The sequence below is a fragment of the Petromyzon marinus genome, chromosome 38, assembly GCF_048934315.1.
Source record: "Petromyzon marinus isolate PM22_M1 ecotype Great Lakes invasive population chromosome 38, UKy_Petmar_22M1.pri1.0, whole genome shotgun sequence".
NCBI classification, from domain to species: domain Eukaryota; kingdom Metazoa; phylum Chordata; class Hyperoartia; order Petromyzontiformes; family Petromyzontidae; genus Petromyzon; species Petromyzon marinus.
This window is the reverse complement of record NC_133704.1, coordinates 14,215,323-14,238,023: the sequence shown is the minus strand read 5'-3', so window position 1 is coordinate 14,238,023 and position 22,701 is coordinate 14,215,323. Positions and strand designations below refer to the sequence as shown.

General features: G+C 48.4%; 1 protein-coding gene across 2 annotated transcripts; it reads right to left on the bottom strand.

Annotated features, from left to right (window-relative positions):
* LOC142930407 (uncharacterized) lies at positions 1–22,429 on the bottom strand. 2 transcript variants are annotated; one of them, XM_076072757.1, is made up of 13 exons: positions 22,060–22,429; positions 18,791–18,844; positions 17,733–17,786; positions 16,818–16,966; positions 14,580–14,716; positions 13,225–13,365; positions 12,725–12,860; positions 10,996–11,077; positions 5,986–6,158; positions 4,878–4,938; positions 4,196–4,313; positions 3,192–3,584; positions 1–1,465 (listed from the first exon to the last, which is right to left on the bottom strand). In XM_076072757.1, exons 2-13 carry the CDS (start codon positions 18,840–18,842, stop codon positions 490–492), a joined length of 2,472 nt encoding a protein of 823 aa, XP_075928872.1. In that variant the 5' UTR covers positions 18,843–18,844; positions 22,060–22,429; the 3' UTR covers positions 1–489. The 2 variants fall into 2 exon arrangements, with proteins under 2 accessions (XP_075928872.1, XP_075928873.1); XM_076072758.1 differs by lacking the exon at positions 22,060–22,429 and having other exon boundaries at positions 18,791–18,932.
* Between the last annotated feature and the right edge of the window lie 272 nt (positions 22,430–22,701).

The following is a 22,701-nucleotide window of genomic DNA, read 5'->3' as shown; positions in this document are numbered from 1 at the left end:
TATGAAAAATAACAGATTTTTTTCTTTTCTTACAAAACTACATTTTTTCCTTACAGTATATATACATGGAGATCTACAATATATCTTATACTTAACAATGATTCCCTTTTTCATTGAACCCCATTATATTTTACAACAGTTGAACACAGTACATGATCGCTTTCCATCTCTCTCCCCTCTTGACAACGGCTGAGATTACAAGCTAGGCTGGCTGGGAGGACACCATGCAAGGTGACAGCTCCGAATGTCAATTATCGTTGATCTGGGCTAGTCCCATGCGTGTGGTGTGGTGGTGATGATGGGCAGCCATCCTCCCGCCACTCCTCCGCTTGGTTCTCTCCCAGTATTCGCACGAGATGCTGGCACCGGAAGATTCCCCGAGGCCGTGGTGAATCCCCCCCAGCATTTATTCCGTAAGACACACAGCACCTTATAGGGAGACACACTCACGAGCCATGTAAGTCCCCCCCCCCCCCCCCAGAAATAAAACTAAACTTTGTCCCCAGGGCGGCGAATGGCCGGCCCTGTGACAGGATCATCGTCCTCTTCGCTCGTGCAACAGCAACAGTGATTCCGAACGAAAGAGAGAAATTTCCGGAAGCGCCTCCTAGTGCCTGCGAATCTTCGCCGAGTTCTCCGGGCTTCCGTCGGCCCACTGCCGACATCATCATCATCGGCGACGGAGGTGGTGGTGGAGGGGGCGGTGGGGGTGGTGGCAGTGACGGTGGAGATGGTGGAGATGGTGGAGATGGTGGGGACGGTGGTGGCGGTGGCGATGGTGGAGATGGTGGAGATGGTGGGGACGGTGGTGGCAGTGACGGTGGAGATGGTGGAGATGGTGGAGATGGTGGGGACGGTGGGGACGGTGGTGGCAGTGACGGTGAAGATGGTGGAGATGGTGGGGACGGTGGTGGCAGTGACGGTGGAGATGGTGGAGATGGTGGAGATGGTGGGGACGGTGGTGGCGGTGGCGATGGTGGAGATGGTGGAGATGGTGGGGACGGTGGTGGCGGTGGCGATAGTGGAGATGGTGGAGATGGTGGAGATGGTGGGGACGGTGGTGGCAGTGACGGTGGAGATGGTGGAGATGGTGGAGATGGTGGGGACGGTGGTGGCGGTGGTGATGGTGGAGATGGTGGGGATGTTGGAGATGGTGGGGACGGTGGTGGCGGTGGCGATGGTGGAGATGGTGGGGACAGTGGTGGCGGTGGCGATGGTGGAGATGGTGGAGATGGTGGGGACGGTGGTGGCAGTGACGGTGGAGATGGTGGAGATGGTGGGGACGGTGGTGGCGGTGGCGATGGTGGAGATGGTGGAGATGGTGGGGACGGTGGTGGCAGTGACGGTGGAGATGGTGAAGATGGTGGGGACCGTGGTGGCGGCGGCGATGGTGGCGGCGGCGTCTTCATCCCTCCCGTCGTCAGGACGGCGATGTTCCTTGCTGGTGCAGGGGACCGGAACCCAGCTGGTAGAGACAAAATGCCCGTAACATCGATATGCTCCTCATCCGTACTTGAGGCATTCACGGCAGCACCCACTTACTGCAGGGGGCGCGTCTCGCGAGGCGACGAGCGGGATGCGTCAAACACCGCCCATGGTCTCCTGGCCCGTGTTAACAGCTAAGAGACGTTTCAGCCCCAAAATGTTCCACGCTCGAACAACTTTTTTCGTTAACATGAGAAGTACAAATTATCGTACAGTTTTAAAATATAGGAATAAAATGTAAAATGTAACGCCTACCGTACATGAAGAAACACAGGGCAAGATCCCCCGTATAGCATAGATCCCCCGTTTATATCACCTGTGAGGGCAAGTGCTGTTAGCGAGCACCTATGAAGGCCGGCATGGCACACGAGGGGTGGGTGGCCAGCACCACGCCCGGCCGCCTTTGTCTCCCCAGTCGCAATGTTTACACATCGCACCAAGTACTAATTTGAGGCTGAGTCGACCTAGGGGAGGCCCAGGACCTGGTTCAGATAATCGTCACTGGGTGTTGGTGGCCGTGAGCGGGAATGGAACTCGGGTTTCCGGGTTCGTACTGCCACGTGCTAACCGCTGCGCCACCGCTCCCCACACCTACCCATTATAGTGCTACACAACCCTGGCCCTGTCAATAACTAAAGTAACTACGTAACTACCGTGTTTCAGATCTGCCTTATGTTCACGAACACGTTCCGAGACATGTTGCTTAGTTTCCCCAATTTAACTACTGCCGCAGACACAGCTTAGTTTGTAGACGCCGGGGTATTGCAAGTCAGGGATCACATCTTTCACAGATGGGATCAGATCACGAATTTTATGCAGTGTTAAATCGAACCTGGATCTTGTGTTTGCTCATGATTTTGGAATCTTTTTGGTGACCCCTGCTATGTATGGCAAGGTGATGGTTTTGTGTCTGCGGCAGTCATTACATTTTGTGTCTGCGGCAGTAGTTACATTGGGGAAACTAAGCGACATGTCTCGGACCGTGTTCGTGAGTAGGACCAATACCTCGGCCGTGGCTGATCATTGTTTTAATGCGGTGAACTCACACGGAATTGATTTCTCTAAGACGAAGGTACTCTGCAAACCCACTGGCTATCAATAAAGATTCGTTCACGAAGCCATCCATATATACAGACACAGACACAATTTCCACCGAGAAGATGGGTACAAACTGAGCAATCATTGGAAGGACGTTATCAACCAGTTTAAGTCATAACTGGCTGTGATGTTCCCATCCTACCACCTTACGATGTTCGTTGTTCATTAACAGGTTCACACTACCACAGCCAATTCGCGTGCCGACCTGGAGGTGGCGGTGGCTCTGCGATCTTCTATCAACATGCCAATTTTCACCTGGCAGCCCTTTGATTGGTGGAAAACCAACCACCGTCATGGTTGCTGCCCACCACTCACATTACCATTGGCTGCTGACATTTGGGCCACGCCCATTTCAAACCTTTATAAACAGTTTGCCTTTAGAATCTAACCCACTTTTCCTGATGACGACCGCTTGCGTTGCAATCGAAACGTCGCAGTTTTTTGTTATTTTTTTGTTATTTAATTTGAACCTATCTACGTGACTTTACCGAAAGACCCAAAGAATATGGATTCTCTACGCCTGTTGCCAAAAGGGGAGGCACTTTAACTCAACAACCCAGCCAGCCCCAAAACTTCACCAAATGCACCACTCGCACACGAAGACTCACTTCCCCTGACTCATGGTCCAGCTAATGCTGCCGTCCCAGCTGCTGTCTTCTCTGAGGCCCTTCTCAGTGCCCCTCTCGCCGGACGCGGAGGGGATCGCCCCGCTCGACGGTTCGCGAAGCCACTCGCAAGCCGTCAGGTACGACTCCACACTCTCGGAGGACGCCGGCGGCAACGGGGCGGAAGCCGCCGGATCGGGTGACCCGCATCCACCGGAAGAGGAGTCGTCGTCAATCTCGCTGAGCGTGCCGCAATTATTGCCGCGGGTAAAAAAGGTTCCCTCGGCCTGGCTAGACGGCGTCGGGAACGCTTCCGCATCCAGGTAGAGGGAGCTGTCCGCCATCCACTCGTGCTCGAGGGCGTCCTCAGGCGTGAACCTCCACATGGGATCCCACCTGGAGAGAGGGGAAGGGAAATAACTAAATAAAGCGGTCAAGAAGGCCCACTCCTCTTCAAACATGGAGTAGGCGCGAGCTGTACGGTCTGTTCTCCGAATAGCACCGCATGGTGCTTTCACGACACCATCGAGCGACCGGAACTACGTCGCAGCGCGAGTAGGGACAAGCGGTCGTGCGGCCGCCTCGGCTCAACGTAACGCAGGGACATTGGGATGCTGGTGGATGCTTCTGGATGCTGCCCACCATGCCCACCACGCGCCTCGGTCTTTGTTCGGCCTGCGTATGCACCTCACGCATTATCGCGGACTGCGCTTTACCCTACGTTATATATTGCTTATTATAATGCGATTTTTCCTAAACATTTTGTTCTTCAGGAACACAGCTACTATCGCGTGATAGGATAAACAGGCTGCACGCAGTTTTACCGACAACCGTATCACGTCACGTGGTTGACTGTCAGATGACGTCATCAAAAACATTTTGCCCCTGACAGGACAAGCAGCTGCCCAATCTCAACGAAATTGCATCTGTCAGGTGAGTGTCGATCGCAGATGTGAATTGAATTATCAACGAAGATAATGCGCAGTGCGCGGTGGTGTGCCACTTACGTGAGGCATCCTTTGATGAAATTGAGGAAATGGATATTTTCCGTCCCAAGCACTTCGTTGAGGGGTAAGCTTTCCGGGGTTACTTTGTTGTTCTTGACGAAGATCTCGCCCATGTGACCTGTTTTACGAAACAAACAAGGACACGGAGAATTAGTGCTGGGATGAAGACTGCAACGCAGTGCGCATTTTATGCACGACTTGAATGTCGCTTCAGTGTTGCTGAACGAATACATGATGAGGTCGTGCTCGTTGCACACAAAGCGCTTGCCGCAAATGAACCACTATACCTCGCCATCGAACAAAGACGGAGGTCACCGCATCGCACGGCGCTTTAAGATGCGCCTCTGCGGCCGTCTGGAACGCTCTTCCTTCCGATATTAGGAAGCCACTGGGAGCTGTGCACTTTTAAATCATCATCGTCGAGATTAAAAAAACTAATTTCTCTTGAAACAGCTTTTTTGTGTTAAATTTGTTGTCCTTCCCCTGCACCTTCAATGAGCACAGTTGGCTACGTCAAATCTCAGACTCAAAGATGCACTTGCACGTGGAGATTCCCCGTCGGCTCATGGCCGATAAAGGGAAAACAGATTAAAACAGAGGGCAATATCGCTGGCTGCATGGCCACACGGCTCTAGGAGAAGTGCCTGCGCAAGTAGCGACCGCCGCCCCCTCCTCCACTCACCAAAGGAAATGAGCTTTGCTTTCGAGGTTACGATGACAGTCATTGGCGGCACCCCCAGGATCTGCACGCACGCACACCACAGCGGCGATGAGTTGACATGGGCGAGATCAGTCGAGAGATTAGTCGTTGATGCACACGCGATTATGTGTGTCCGTCCGGTCGACTTACCTTCGACCACTTTCGTCGGATCTCAGAAGCTCAGCAGGTTTTGGCCTGCAAAGTGCTCGGATGAGTGACCATTGCCCACACCAGATTGTCGGGATTACGTGGTGTGCATTACTGGGCAGTGCAACAAAATCTATTGTTGTACTTCATATGCTTCCATGCTCTGCTCCCCTTCACCAACCTACACCGACCATCATTGTGCAGTACAGTACTACTATTCCCTATTACTACTCAACTATTTTTTATTTTACCAGGTAATGCCCCACTTAGCTATACAGTAGCTCTTTTTCAGAAGCAACCTGGCCATCACAATGGATAGCTTCACGAAGTGGCTTGCCATCACGTGATAACTTCTTCTCGCAGCCAAATACTCTGTTTGCGCACACGGAGAGGCGCACGGAGCGACGCACATGTGACTCGCTTCGTGGTTCGTGACATGACGTGGGTCTGTTATGAAACCGCGTTTATATTGAACTAACTGCAGCTGACTTGTTATTTCATTCAGGTGACGGCCTCACTGAGTTGTGCAGCATCTTTTGCAGAAGCAACCTGGCCTATCACACTTGATAGCTCAACGGTGTGGCTTGTCGTCATGTGGAAATGTATAGCCGCAGCCAAATACTGTGAAACGCGTGGTGATGTTGTTGTTCTAAATGTGGAGGGGAAAACCCGAGGACCCGGAGGAAAATCCACGCAGTGACCACGGGGAGAGAGACAGAGAACGCGCAGACTCTAAATATACAGCAGCAGCATCAGGCGTCGAATCAAACCCACGACCTCCTGCGTACCAGGCGAGGTAGTTAACATCTCGCCACACGTAACTTGTAGAAAAAAAACCCTGTGACAAAGAGCTTCATGGCTCATCGGATTCCTCCAGTATTAAACACACATTCAGATTCTAGTCGTTGTTGTTGTTGTTGACCTAGAAAGACCTCGAGCATACCTCGATGACCCTCTCCAGATGGTGACATCCCAACTTTCTCTTGAAGAGGTGATGGCCAGTCACGAGCTCAGCAGCCACGCAGCCCAGAGACCACATGTCCACGGAGCACGTGATGGGCAGCTTGAGGTACATCTCTGGCGCTGTGTACTGCTCCGTGCCAAACGTGTTGAAGTCTACAAAAAAAGAACGACAACAACAAAAGATGTCGATATCTCTTGCATTGGCATCTCTTGCCATGGGGGCGAGAGATGTTAACTATGTCGCCTGGTACACAGGGAGGCCGTGGGTTCGATACCGACCCTGATGCCCACTGTGGTCGCGTGGATTATTCTCAAGGCAGGCACGGCACACGGCGGGGTGGGTGGACAGCACCACGCCCGGCCGCCTTTGTCTCCCCAGTCGCAATGTTTACACATCGCACCAGGTACTCATTTGAGGCCGAGTCGATCTAGGTGAGGCCCAGGACTGGTTCAGATAATCGTCACCGGTGTTGGTGTGCCGTGAGTGGGAATCGAACTCGGGTCGCCGGGGCTTATAGCGCAGCGCACTAACCGCTACACTAACCGCTACACACACACAGTACACACAGAGTACACACAGTACACACACAGTAGACACACACGGTACACACACAGAGTACACACAGTACACACACAGTACACACACACGGTACACACGGTACAACAGTACACACACAGTACACACACACGGTACACACAGTACACACACAGAGTACACACAGTACACACACAGAGTACACACAGTACACACACAGTACACACACACAGTACACACAGTTTACCACGTAGGCTTTCGTGACCAATATCATCCATAATACAGTTTTTTTGGGGTTAGATCGCGTGAATATATAAATGTGTCGTTAAACCCGCCACCACCCGACACAGCCAACTAGTAAGGGTTGTCACGTAAACAGAACGTGGCCAATTCGTCACTAGTACAGCACTAGTGTATAGTAGTGTATAGTAGTGTATAGTGTAGTGTATAGTGTAGTGTATAGTGGTGTAGTGTATAGTAGTATAGTGTAGTGTATAGTAGTGTAGTGTATAGTGTAGTGTATAGTGAAGTGTATAGTGTAGTGTTTAGTGTAGTGTATAGTAGTATAATGTATAGTGTAGTGTATAGTGAAGTGTATAGTGGTGTAGTGTATAGTAGTATAGTGTATAGTGTAGTGTATAGTAGTGCAGTGTATAGTGTAGTGTATAGTGAAGTGTATAGTGTAGTGTATAGTAGTGTAGTGTATAGTGTAGTGTATAGTGCAGTATACTAGTACAGCACTAGTGTATAGTGTAGTGTATAGTAGTGTAGTGTATAATAGTGTAGTGTATAGTGTAGTGTATAGTAGTGTAGTGTATAGTGTAGTGTATAGTGTAGTATACTAGTACAGCACACCGGTTGTGTTGGAGAGCCAAGCCACAACATTTACAATCTGAGTACGACGTTTCACCAGTAATTACAACTAGCTTCATCAGGCGACAGCCAGGTTTGTGGAGAAGGCCACCTGTTTATTTCCTTATATAGAGGCGTAGATGTGGTGACCACGCTTCTGCGTGGGGGGGGGGATTACTGAGTCAACGTACATGATGCATGTACATTATGTGAGCCCTTTGATCTTGTCCTTCCTGTCCATTGTGTGTATTAAAATAGCCGTTCAAACGGTAATCCCTATTGCAGTATGGTGCCCTTTATAGGCGTGCATTTAAATCATGTATTATTTGATGATTCTCTTCCACGCAGCACTAATTCGGTCGCTATCCGAACGATTAAAATTATTTTTTATTTATTTCAATTTCGATAGATTATCTAATTACGGAGGTCTTAGCCAGTAGTAGCTAGTTTTGCACGGAACTTCAACATTATCAAAATCAATTGAGTGTCCTTGTCGGCGCGTGTGTTGTAGCTAATTTTGCACGGAACTTCAACATTATCAAAATCAATTGAGTGTCCTTGTTGGCACGCGTGTTCTGCTACTGCTGACAGTTGTATTTGGAAGTATTTAATATTTCTCTTATGTTCTTTTAGTCTCGTGTTGATCATTCGTCCTGTTTGCCCAACAACATTTGCCACAAGTGCAGTTAATCCTGGACACCTCTTCTGTTGATAGCTTCGGTAATGTATCTTTTGTACCAGATTTTTTGCTGTTGTATTTTATGTACCGTGCCATATCTGACTCGGATGTTTTTTTTGTTCCAAACATCTGGCTAGTTTATAAGTTACTCCCGCAATGTACGTTCTTTTGATCATTTTAATTACTTGGGCAGTTTCAATTCTCATGTTACTTGATTTGGTTTTGGCATTCAATGCCCTGTTGATTTGTGCATCATTGTAACTGTTCATTTGCAGCGCTTGTTTAACATGTTGAATTTCACTTCTCAGACTGTCACCATCTGACACTTTCTTAGCTCGACGAATGAGCGTCTTGATAAGAGCAGATTTCTGTGCGGGGTGATGGTGTGACTCTGCATTCAGATAGGCATCACTATGCATTTTCTTTCGACAAACGCTGTGTGTTATTTTACTATTTCGACCCCGTCCGAGCAGAATATCCAGAAATGGTAGAGTTCTGTCAGCTTCCACTTCCATGGTGAACTGGATGGATGGGTTTTGCGATTTGAGATGATTTATAAATGCGTTCAGTGTATCTTTGACGTGTGGCCAGACCACCAATGTGTCATCCACATATCTCAACCAAGCAGATGGTTTTAGTGTGCTTGAAGCTATTGCTTTTGTTTCAAAATCTCCCATGTACAAATTCGCTATCACAGGACACAAAGGAGAGCCCATTGCTGCTCCTTCCTATTGTTTATAGAAGTCACTTTGCCACAAGAAGTAAGTGTTCTTTAGACAGTGTTCAGCTCGTCTTGGGATATCTTTGGCTAAACCTTTGTTCGTTACCAGAGTGTCGAGTAATTTAATTGGCCCGTTGACCGGAACCCTCGTGAACAGAGACGTCACATCCAAACTTACGAGAATATCATTAGGGTTAAGCTTATGGACAGTACACACACACAGTACACACACACAGTACACACACAGTACACACACACAGTACACATACAGTACACACACAGTACACACACACAGTACACACAGTACACACACAGTACACACACAGTACACACATACAGTACACACACACAGTACACACACAGTACACACACACAGTACACACAGTACACACACACACACAGTACACACACAGTACACGCACAGTACACACACAGTACACACACACATTACACACATACAGTACACACACAGTACACACACACAGTACACACACACAGTACACACACAGTACACACATACAGTACGCACACACAGTACACACACACAGTACACACACACAGTACACACACAGTACACACAGTACACACACACAGTACACACACACAGTACACCCACACACAGTACACACACACAGTACACACACACAGTACACACACACAGTACACACACAGTACACACATACAGTACGCACACACAGTACACACACAGTACACACATACAGTACACACACAGTACACACACACAGTACACACACACAGTACACACACACACAGTACACACACACGGTACACACACACGGTACACACACACAGTACATACACAGTACACACACAGTACACACACACAGTACACACACAGTACACACACAGTACACACATACAGTACACACACACAGTACACACACACAGTACACACACTCGTGGTGCCACGACAGCGAAGCCGCCCCGTGGGAGCCGTGCCTGCAACGGGGGTGCTGCAGTGGAGAAGCCACCCGGCCTCCGTCACGGCGCTTCCCCCGCCACCCTCCACGTGAACACACACCTGCACTCACGTAGGGCCTTGTGTGTGGGGGGGGGTCACCTGCCCCTGAGTTTTTACCCGAGAGCCCCCCTCGTGGGGGTGCTCCACGGTTTCTCAGGGCCAGGGAATTGGCAGCCCCCCCCAGGCCGAACGACACTGCGGCACCGTGGATTAACCTAACATTGTATGGCCACGGCGAACTCACTGAGAACCGCAATGAGGAAACACCCAAAACACACGCGGATCGGCAGGCAGGTGGGGGGTGGGGCGGTACAGGAGGTCCTGCATGCCGTGCACTTGGTTAAACAATAGAGGGCGGGCGTCGGGGAGGAGGGATGATCTGATTGGCAGAGAGCGGGAAATCCGAGGCTCCTGATTGGATGAGAGACCAGCGGATCGGCGGCGCCTGGGCTTTGAAGTAGGGTAATAAAAAGGGTCGAAAATGAGAAGCAGGCCTCTCTTTTGCCCGGGGTCTTTTGGAGTGAGGGACCGAGGAGTGATCGTCCCCTGCTACTCGAACGTCCGTGAAACGGGTGGCAGAGCAGCCAGGTCCAGCCCCCCAGCAAAAGCCACGTGCAGCCTCGCCTCTCTGTGACTACCTACACCTCGAGAGCGGATCGTAAGTACAGAGAGGGGAGGTAAGTCTAAGAGGGAATATCCGTTAAGGAGAGTGAGTAGGGAGAGACGGGACAAATTGGGTCCTAGACCGTAGAGAGATAGGTTAGATCTGCCCTGCTGGTCCACACTGACACAGGTTGGGTGGCTTCATTAATCGAGGAATAAATCGCCAGTAGACATTAAACCATGTCGTGTTGTCTCTGTGAGTACGGAGGGGGGTGCCTGGTGTTTTGAGCCTGTTCGTTGTGGTTTCCTGCGTTTTCGCACGAGCGTATATTTTGCCCGCGCGTGCACGCTCGCTGTGCACGTTAACTTGTGAGCCCGCGCGTTGTGGTGTCCCGTGTATTCTGCCCGCGTGGATACTCTCGCCACTGGGCAGCTCGTGGTTGGCGTGTACGAGAGGGGCACAGCGGCGCATTCGCAAGGTGGTTAGTGCAGCCATTTAAATCATGCCACGAGGGGCAGCCGCGAGGGGGGGAGAGTCGGAGAACGGTGGGTCACAGGAGAACGGGGAGATGGGGGGCAGTCTCCCCAACACACACCCACTCATGTGAGCTCACTTACAATTGGGACACTCTTGAAAGCTGAGACCAAAATCTGCGAGTCTGACATCGCTGGTGTCTTGGTCCTTGATGAGGATGTTTTCCTGGAGAAGACAAAGATGTTAGATACCTCGCCTGGTACGCAGGAGGCTGTGGATTTGATCCCAACCCTGATGCCTGCTGCTGCTGTATATTTGGAGTCTACATGTTTTCCCAGTAGTCGCATGGATTTTTCCGGTTTCTCCCTCCACATTTAGAATCAACATCAGACGCTGAGAGTATTCGGCTGATATATGTTTCCACATGATGATTAGCCACTGCGTTCAGCTATCATTTTTGATAGCCAGGTTGCTTCTAAAAAAAGCTACACAGCTCAGTGGGGCCTTAAATAAAAAGTAGTTTAGGTTATAGTTTCAAAAACACTCCTGGATTGCGACTCTCTACTTCAGTTCTAATACTAATGGGTCATCTGTTTTACGATAGGGTTCAACTATTTTTTAAATCGTGAATTTGTTTCCTCAAAAAGTGTGAACGTTGCAAGTCAAAGTTATTGCTACGCAGACCTCCTGGGGGTACTGTGAGGTGATTTATAAAGTAAAGTGATTTATGAACGTGAGGTGATTTATAAACGTGAGGTGAAATTATATCAGACGAGAGAGTCATTGGTGAACAACCGTGTTGTATAAATCTACCGATATAAAATAACGATAACATTTAAATCCATATGGTAACCTATAAGGATATAACAAATGACGTCACGCGTGCAAAGCGCGCCCGTTGATTTTTGTTTGTATTCGCTTGCAGTTACTGGCCAGTTAGCATACTTCGCAAAATGGACAATTAGTTAAAGTATTGATGTTCATTATTCATACATTTATTTATCAGGACCATGTTGGGTCAGGCAAGGGGGGTACTCGGTTGAAACAAAATTCAGGGAGCTGGTGGGAACGTTGGGTTGCTCGGTCAATGGCCAGGGTCAACGGCGGCACCACGTGGTGTATTCCGCAAATATGCCCGACTGTGAGGGCGGGCACAAGCCGGCGTGAGTAGGTTAAACGTTTAGTTTTATAAGGGCACCACGAGGTGACCAGCCCCACCCAGCCCCACCCCTCCCACCCCCCACCCAGCCCCACCCTCCCCACCTTCCCCTCCCCACCTTCCCCTCCCCACCCAGCCCCTCCCCACCCTCCCCTCTCCACCCAGCCCCACTCCTCCCATTTTATCCGGGTGTCCGGATACACGTGAACAGACATCCACAGACATACACAATTAATCCCCTGCCTCCTGTGAATTAATCCCGGTTGGGCTTCCAGTCCACTACGTCTCCTACTACCAGTATAACCACAGGCTTAGAGCATTGCCACTGAGATGCACGAAGCGCTGTGGGTGGGTGGGGCGCTGTGGGTGGGTGGGGCGCTGTGGGTGGGTGGGGCGCTGTGGGTGGGTGGGGCGCTGTGGGTGGGTGGGGCGCTGTGGGTGGGTGGGGCGCTGTGGGTGGGTGGGGCGCTGTGGGTGGGTGGGGCGCTGTGGGTGGGTGGGGCGCTGTGGGTGGGTGGGGCGCTGTGGGTGGGTGGGGCGCTGTGGGTGGGTGGGGCGCTGTGGGTGGGTGGGGCGCTGTGGGTGGGTGGGGCGCTGTGGGTGGGTGGGGCGCTGTGGGTGGGTGGGGCGCTGTGGGTGGGTGGGGCGCTGTGGGTGGGTGGGGCGCTGTGGGTGGGACGTCAATGACGCTGCAGGCCGTTGTATTCACTCACCGGCTTCAGGTCTCCGTGAATGATTTTTTTATTCTTGAGTTTCTGCAGGGCCTTCAGAATGGACCTCACGTACACCTTGGCCTCGGGCAGGGTAAAGGCCGTGGGAGCCAACTTGAGTTGCTGTCTGAGGTCTCCCCTGCGAGAGAGAGCGGCACGCATGGTTACGCTCCCTTCTTCTTCTTCGTGACCAATGCGCATGCGGCGCGTATTGGAGACGAGGCTCCTCGCAAGAGCCGGATGTCGACTCTACCGTAGCCGGTCGCTCACAAACATTCCCCACGCCGGTGATGTAGGGCCCCGTGGGGGACAGTGTCCTCGTGCACGGCTGACAAGTGCTCCCGTTTCCCATCGCTGTTTATAATCATGAAGCAGATGCATTGTGTTATGTGTATGTATGTTGCGGGGAGGAGGCTCGTGATGGACGCTGCTACTGGGCAGTTGGAGGCAGTCGCCCTCCAGCAACAAGGGAGGGCGGAGGAGCGACACCCACAACAACTCACGTCAAAAGCTCAAGGACCAGACTGAAATGGCCCCTGAAGGTGAAGGTGTTGAGGAGTTTGATGACGTAGTTGTTGTTTTTCTCTTTCGACTGCAACGCTTTAAGCATCTGCACCTCCATTTCGGAATGGTATGGCTTGGTGCTGCGGAGAGAAAAGTGGTGAACGAGTCTCACCCCGCTCTTAGTACTGCACGTTGAGAAACAAGGTGGCCGCATCAACACATTTCTTTAATAATAGAGGTGTTTTTCTGGTTCGATCGCGTAAATATATAAATGTTGTGTCATTAAAACCCGCCACCACCCGACACAGCCAACTAGTAAGGGTTGTCACGTAAACAGAACGTGGCCAATTCGTCACTAGTACAGCACTCGTGTATAATGTAGTGTATAGTAGTGTGTAGTGTATAGTGAAGTGTATAGTAGTGTTTAGTCGTGTGTAGTGTATAGTGACGTGTATAGTAGTGTGTAGTGTAGTGTATAGTGGTGTAGTGTATAGTAGTATAGTAGTGTAGTGTATAGTAGTGTAGTGTATAGTAGTGTAGTGTATAGTGTAGTGTATAGTGTAGTGTACTAGTACAGCACACCGGTGTGTTGGAGAGCCAAGCCACAACATTTACAATCTGAGTACGACGTTTCGCCAGTAATTACAACTAGCTTCATCAGGCGACAGCCAGATTTGTGGAGAAGGCCACCTGTTTAGTTCCTTATATAGAGGCGTAGATGTGGTGACCACGCTTCTGCGCTCTTGCACCACGTGGGGGGGGGGGGGGGATTAGAGAGTCAACGTACATGATGCATGTACATTATGTGAACCCTTTGATCTTGTCCTTCCTGTCCATTGTGTGTATTAAAATAGCCGTACCAACGGTAATCCCTATTGAAGTATGGTGCCCTTTATAGGCATGCATTTAAATCATGTATTATTTGATGATTCCCCCACGCACCTCCGATTAACACGGTTGGCTACGTACGGCACGAAAGAAGTTCAACATAAACACATCCCCATCGCAGGAAGGTGGAATGCCTTAACAGTGCAACCCAGCAATTTGGGTAAGCACTCCTCCCCATAACTGCACCTGAGCTAGCGATGGAAATTTCTAAATATTACAGGGACCACTCATATAAAAGGAATTCCACTTCGAACATTTTCTTTCCTGATGATGATTTTCTTCCTGATGATGGAAAATCGCCTGATGATGCTGGTTGTAATCACCAGCGAAAACGTCATATTCAACTGTAAATGCTGTGGGTTTACTCTTCATCGCACCGGCGTGCTGAAGTAATCGCTAATCGGCACATTTATATTCACGCAATCTCTTCAAACTCTTCTCTTCACAATTCCAGATATAAACTCACTATGATTCGTGCTGCAGCATTTTCACAGCTACTTCCCGCTTATGTTTGTGATCCAGGCATCGGATCACCCGGCCATATGCTCCCGCTCCGAGCACACTCAGGAACTGGTACCTATATGCCAGATGCTCATCCTGGACCTGGAAAACATTACAAAAGAATTCGATTTACACTCAGATAAAACAACATTTTCAAACCAAACTGTTATTTTTATTTTGCCAGGTAAGACCCGCTGAGCTATATAGCTCTTTTTCAGAAGCGACCTGGCTATCACAAATGATATCGCTCAACGAAGTGACTTATCACGTGGAAATTTATAGCAGCCAAATACTCTAAATGCGTGACGTTGATTCTAAGTGTTGAGGGAAAACCCAGAGGACCCGGAGCAAAATCCACGGGACCAAGGGGAGAACATGCAAACTCCAAATATACAGCAGGCTATTGAACCCACGACATCCTGTATACCAGGCGAGGTAGTTAACATCTCGGCACCATTCAGTCAGTGCTCAATCACAACTTAGCACTCATTTAACCAGTGCTCAATCGGTACAGTGCTCGCATTCATATTTTTCAGAGAAAATTATTAAAAAGTATTAGAATCATGATTTTTGTCTGTCCGTATACCGATCTGTCTATGAGCACCAGTGGCTGTGATTCGTGAACACATTTTACGGGACGCAGACCAAAAGATTTGTCAGCCTCCAGAGAAGATCCCGAGTGTTGGGTGGCAAAGTCTACAATCCTGACGTGAACATTGCCACCATGTGGGCTACGTGAAATGGGGAATGTAAGTTAACTGGCACTGCTACAAGAGGCATTACTCTGACATGCGGCACAGGGCCTCAAATCGTTGCTTTTTTTACTTGAACATCTAAAAGCCCCAATTTTTTTTTTATTCTGTAAGGTTGAGGTAAAAAAAAAATTACCTGATGAAAAAATATAGGCAACAGTACAGGAGGTGTGAAGATGTTTAAATACCAAATAGACACCCACTGTAAAGCATCAGGTATGCGTTAACCACACACCATCGTGGTAAGAGACCCAAGCAAGCTCGTTCTGATAATATCTGGGTGTCTACTTGGGTGTCTGAACACCTCCTGCGTTGTTTTTGCCAGGAAAAGGTGGAGCGTCTTCTTTTCTCTTCATCATGTTGATACTGGCAACAACATTTCCCGTAATACAATTTCTCTATACACTTGCAGTAGCAATCCAGTACGTCACTCAGACAAAGTGTAAGTAAGCGTGCAGTGTTTTTGGGGTGTTATTCATAATGAAGGTTTTTTTTGTTAGATCGCGTAAATATAAATGTGTCGTTAACCCACCACCACCTGACAGCCAATTAGTAAGAGGTTTTGTCACGGGAATAAAACGTGCCAATTAGTAACTGCTTCAGCCCACTAGTGTGTTGGAGAGTAAACCCACAAAGTACTCAAATGGTAAATGTTGTGGATTTACTCGTCAACACACTGGTGTGCTGAAGCAGTCACTAATTGGCACGTTTTATTTACGTGACAAACCCCGATACTAATTGGCTGTGTCGGGTGGCGGTGGGTTAACAACACATTTATATTTATGTGTTCTAACCCAAAACATTTTTTAATTTTGGATAATATTGGTCACGAAATCCTATGCTTCGATTTAAAGCTTTCGTGACTGCAGGGATTCATCTTCTTGGTTCTTTCGGTAAAGTCACCACGTAGAATGGAAATAATAAAATAAAAATAAAACATAATAAAATAAAATTCTCACGACGTTTCGGCCACAACACAAGTAGCCTTCTTCAGGTGAAGGAACAGAATTGTCGGGACGACAGTGCTTCAATGAACACTGCTAAGCTTGGCAGCGTCTTTTAAGCTGTGTTGGATTAGCAGTGTGTTGCTAATCCAACACATTAACACAGCTACTTCAATGCTAAATTCTTCTGTTGATATGTAAACTCCTTTGTCAAGGCGCTCTGCTCCTCCCACCCAGCTTAAAAGACGCTGCCAAGCTTAGCAGTGTTCATTGAAGCGCTGTCGTCCCGACAGTTCTGTTCCTTCACCTGAAGAAGGCTACTTGTGTTGTGGCCGAAACGTCGTGAGAATTTTATCATGTTTTATTTTTATTATTTTATTTCCATTCTACGTGACTTTACCGAAAGAACCAAGAAGAGAAATCCTATGTGTTAAACCAGGGGTGTTATGTTTACAGTGAGATGTGAATTGGTTGGAAACCACATGGACCTTGGTTGAGGGTACGTACCAACTTGTAGTGGGGACTTATGAAATCATGGACAGCGCTGAAAGAACTGTGTGATGGCTGACGGATCTTGAAATAATAGATGCGCTTGTAGCGTGTGAGTTCATCATGCTCAAACGGTGTCATTCTACTTCCGAATTTCTGGATGATATCTGCATACACACACACACAAAACAAAGACAAAGATCCCCCGTATATCCTTTAATGGACTGTTGGAACAAGTGCTGTGAGCGAGTAGCACCTATGAACGTCGGCGCTGTGGCACACAAGGGAGGTGGGTGGCCAACACCACGCCCGGTCGCCTTTGGCTCCCCAGTGGCGACGTTCACACATCACACCTGTTAGTCATTTGAGACCGAGTCTACCTAGGGGTGGCCCAAGACCGTTTCAGATAATCGTCACTGGTGTTGGCGGGCGTGAGCGGGAATCGAACTCGGGTAACCGGGTTTGTAGCGCGGTGAACTAACTGCTACACTAGCGCTGTCCATACACGCACACATACACGCACGTACCAAGAACGTGTATGTGCATTAAAAGCAGAGTAAGAATCAACAAGGAGAGCATCACTTACAAGAGCTCAGTCTAACCTCTTACGTGTCTTCTATTGAGGGGTATAGCATCGTTGAGGGATGAGACTTAATCATGGAATGGAAGCCAAAGGAGGAACACGCCCAAGAAGAAATTACGCAATCGGAGAAATGAAATGAGAACGTGTGCAGGTTCTAGGACTGTTGTATGGCGGAATCATGCGATTATGGAGATGTTCTAATCAGAGGTGCGGGGAAGGACAAAAAACTAACACAAAAATCAGTTTTAAAGAAATTAGTTTGTCAATCTAGATGATTTAAAAGTACATAGCTCCAGAGACGTAGCAGTGGATCGGGCGCTACGATTATACTGTAGTGAATGGAGTAGTACCGTCAGGCGTGTAGTGCATCCCTGCCTCTGCGATGACGACAGGTTCATCCATTGCTGATAGTCACGCGCGGACACACAAACGCACAGATATATCAGTAACTCCTTCATCACGTACAACGCGACGCACACATGATTGCCCCATGACGAAAATTTAGCAGCATTCTCTTGAAAAACAGCTATGAGACACAGGGTGGGGCCCTCCTGGGTAAACAAATGCAACAAAACGACACAGACAAGTGGATAATTTAATCCATGATAGAGGGGTTTTTTGGGTTAGATCGCGTAAATATATAAATGTGTCCTTAAAACCCGCCACCACCCGACACAGCCAACTAGTAGGGCTGTCACGTAAACAGAACGTGCAAATTCGTCACGAGTACAGCACGCCGGTGTGTTGGAGAGCCAAGCCACAACATTTACAATCTGAGTACGACGTAAAATAACGACAAATTTATATATTTACGCGATCTAACCCAAAAAAACCTCTTATGGATGATATTGGTTGCGAAAGCCCACGTGTTAAACGGATCATTTAATATAAATCAGTTTTAGCTAAGGGATATGTGATCACTTAAGGTGTTTATGTGGCATCGATTATCCTGGACCTCAATAGAGATTGTACCCATGTCTGTACTGTGCAGAGGGCTTGTGAAATAAAACGTCAGTGTTTTTGATGTAATTACGCAAACGGAGAAATGAAATGAGAACGTGTGCAGGTTCTAGGACTGTTGTATGGCGGGATCATGCCATTATGGAGATGTTCTAATCAGAGGTGCGGGGAAAGACACAAAACTAACACAAAAATCAGTTTTAAAGAAATTAGTTTGTCAATCTAGATGATTTAAAAGTGCATAGCTCCAGTGGCTTCCTAATATCGGAAGGAAGAGCGTTCCAGACGGCCGCAAAAGCATATCTGAAAGTGCGCAATGCGGTGACCACTGTCTTTGATCGTGGCTGTTGATAATGCAGTGAACTCGAGTTGTGCGTGTGTGCGCTAGATGCAGAGACGTAGCAGTGGATCGGGCGCTACGATTATACTGTAGTGAATGGAGTAGTACCGGCAGGCGTGAAGTGCATCCCTGCCTCTGCGATGACGACAGGTTCATCCATTGCTGCTAGTCACACGCGGACACACAAACGCACAGATATATCAGTAACGCCTTCATCACGTACAACGCGACGCACACATTCATGCGTCGTGGGCCAGTGGATTGCTGCCAAGGCAACCTGACGGCGTGGCCGCACGTTCGCCGATCGTTGCAAGAAGAGGTTCGCGGTTAGACTCCAGCGGCCGCCCTGGATAATGCTGCAGTGTGTATCTATGATGCGAACGCGACGTGGACGCACGTGCCGTTTGCTTCGCGGCAAACGTTCAAGGTCCCGTGACACAAATAAGTGCAAGAGTAGCCGATTATGTGCCGGCGTCTTGATCCAAATTGAGTAAATTACTCAATTGTAAAGAAAGCAATCATTGCCCCCGACTGATAAATAAATAAGAAAAAAGGTTTTACCATTTCTGGGAATAACACAGGAGGTGTTAACATGTTCACTCACCAAATAGACCCCTATTGCAAGGCATCGAACCTGCATTAACCACACATACTTGTGGTAAAACATGCAAAGAAACACGCTTTGATAATAACGTAAGCATTGTGCTAGAAACTGACTTGGCCTCACCAGAGAGAGCTTCCTTTGTGGCCTTGTCTCACCAGTGATATAGAGCAGAGAACAACGCCAAAAGGCAAACGTCGCCCCTACGACATCATCACCCCTACGACATCATTATCCCTACGACATCATCGCCCCTACGACATCATCACCCCTTTGTCATCATCGCCCCTACGACATCATTGCCCCTACGACATCATCACCCCTACGACATCATTACCCCTTTGTCATCATCACCCCTACGACATCATCACCCCTTTGTCATCATCGCCCCTACGACATCATCACTCATATGACATCGCCCCTTTGACATCATCGCCCCTATGACATCATCACTCCTATGACATCGCCCCTTTGTCATCATCGCCCCTACGACATCATCACCCCTACGACATCATCGCCCCTATGACATCATCGCCCTATGACATGATTGCCCCATGACGAAAATTTGGCAGCATTCTCTTGAAAAACAGCCATGAGACACACGGTGGGGCCCTCCTGGGTAAACAAATGCAACAAGTAGACAAGTGGATAATTTAATCCATGATCGAGTTTTTTTTGGGTTAGATCGCGTAAATATATAAATGTGTCGTTAAAACCCACCACCACCCGACACAGCAAATTAGTAAGGGTTGTCACGTAAACAGAACGTGGCCAATTCGTCACTAGTACAGCACGCCAGTGTGTTGGAGAGCCAAGCCACAACATTTACAATCTGAGTACGACGTAAAATAACGACAAATTTATATATCTATGCGATCTAACCCAAAAAACCCTCTTATGGATGATATTGGTCGCGAAAGCCCACGTGTTAAACGGATCATTTAATATAAATCAGTTTTAGCTAAGGGATATGTGATCACTTAAGGTGTTTATGTGGCATCGATTATCCTGGACCTCAATAGAGATTGTACCCATGTCTGTACTGTGCAGAGGGCTTGTGAAATAAAACGTCAGTGTTTTTGATGTAAGGGGAACTGATATCTGTGCGTATACTTTCACATGAGCCGTTGTCCATGCTGTCAATTGAGCTTGTGTCACTGTTTTGTGATGTGAGTTTGTAGCATTGGACTGTCAGGCGAGTATGTATTAGGTATTAACATCACCTCAGCCCATCATCTCTCAGGGTTGATGAAATAAGCACCAAATAAATACCAAATAAAATTAGTGGAAATGCCCGGAGTCCCTTGGCAGGTTGTCTCCGCACAGGATGACCTCAATGATGCACTTTGAACTCATCTAGATTGAAAGCAAATTTATTTAGAACTGCTTGTTGGGGGCCATCCATTTAGTACGTACGCATGGAGGGGGGAGGGGGCGGTTAACCCAAATGCGTATGCTTGTGTATGGGGGGTCGACTGACAATGTACGTACGCATAGGAAACGGGGGGGGGGGGGGTGAAGGCTCGATAATAATTTGTCTACATTGGTCTTCAAAATAGTTAGATAGTCCTTGATCGTTTCTGCGTGGATTCAATATCAGCCGTTCTATAGGATTCGGGGGGGGGGGGGGTGCTTCAAGCGTATGTACGCAGGTGGGGCGGGTGTAAAAAGTATGCGTGCGTACAGGGTGGGGGGGAGGGGTCAAGTTTTGACAGACTTTTGCGTGCCTACTAAATGGATGGCCCCTTGTTGTGTTTAGTTTTTTGTCCCTCACCCCGCACCTCCCATTCGCACGTTTGGCTACGTACGGTGCCAAAGAGGTTCAACATACATAGACATTGCAGTTACGGGAAACAAAAAAAAAACACACGGTCCTAATTTTGTCAACACCAAAGGAATGGTGAGCTGAGTAAATCTACAACTGGGATTTGGGTTTGCGTCCGTTAGAGCATAAGGACATCACTCAGCGTCACACGGCCAAACGCACGCATCTACGCATGTACACCATAACGTAGATGTGAAAACCCCCACCAATGATCCTATTCAGACTGTCCACTTTGAAATCACATTCATGGCTAAGTAGACCCTGTGGTTTGTCATGACTTACTTACGCGATCTAACCCAAAAACCTTTATTATGAATGTCAGCTCTTTGGTGACTGCATGCCTACAAGTAGGAAACTTTCGATTTAAAGCTTTCGCGACTGCAGGGATTAATCTTCTTGGTTCTTTCGGTAAAGTCACGTAGAAGGTAAATAATAAAATAATAACAATAAAAATTAAAAAATAAAATATTGTGAGAATTTTATTTGATGTTTTATTTTTATTATTTAATTTTATTATTTCCCTTCTACGTGACTTTACCGAAATAACCAAGAAGTAGGACACTTCATCATTAGACCTTTGCCAGTACCAAAATGTAATAATAGGGTTTTTCCCCTTTTTTCTGGCAACAAAACTGAAACCTTTTAACAAGGATTCATGTCTGCATTAACCACAATACCTGAAGTCAAAATGCAAACAAAAAACATACTTTGATAATATATGATGCATTGCCCTTGAATCTGATTGGTCCACACCAAGGGACGGCTTTCTTTTGAGCCTCGACCCAATTGGTGCTCGACCACATGACGCCAAAAGGTGTACGCCTTTTATTGAACATTTGTAAAATGTTCCCGGATTATTTAAGAAATGTGAAAGACAAATAATCCCACTTTCGTGACGAGATATCACACAAATTAAAGAGACATCACCTAAGGAGCAGGAGCTCCACCTACCGTGCGACTGCTCTCGACGAATTCAATCCCAGAATGCAACGCGGGAAGCCTGTGCGCTCGGTGACGTCAGAGGGGGACCACGTGGGCCGCGGGTTCTGATGTGAAATGTTCGCCGCATAGCTTTCTGCCGCTTGAGCACCAGGTGCACCACACACGCCGTCGATGTCGTGGTACACAGAGGCAAAGATCTCCGTGACACACAGTTGGGTCAAGTGGCCTTAGCGAGTAGCAGCGCCTATGAAGGTCGCTACAGGAGGGGGTGGGTGGCCAGCAACACGTCCGGCCGCCTTTGTCTCCCTAGTGGCGATGTTTACACACTCATGGCACACACACACGTGTTACGACTCATTACGCACACACACACACGTGTCATGACATTCAAAGGTGTGTGTGAGATCAGGAAAGTTTTTGTGTGATGTTGCGTGGAGACGCTGCTGCCGAGTGGTGGCGCTATCGGCAGTCTGTACAGTGCACACGCTACGAACCCGGCCACCCGCGAGTTCGATTCCCGCTCACGGCCACCAACACCACCAGTGACGATTATCTGAACCGGGTGCTGGGCCTCCGCTAGATTAACTCGGCCTCAAATGAGTAGCTGGTGTAGCGGTGTGTAGTAAACATCGCCACTGGGGAGACAAAGGC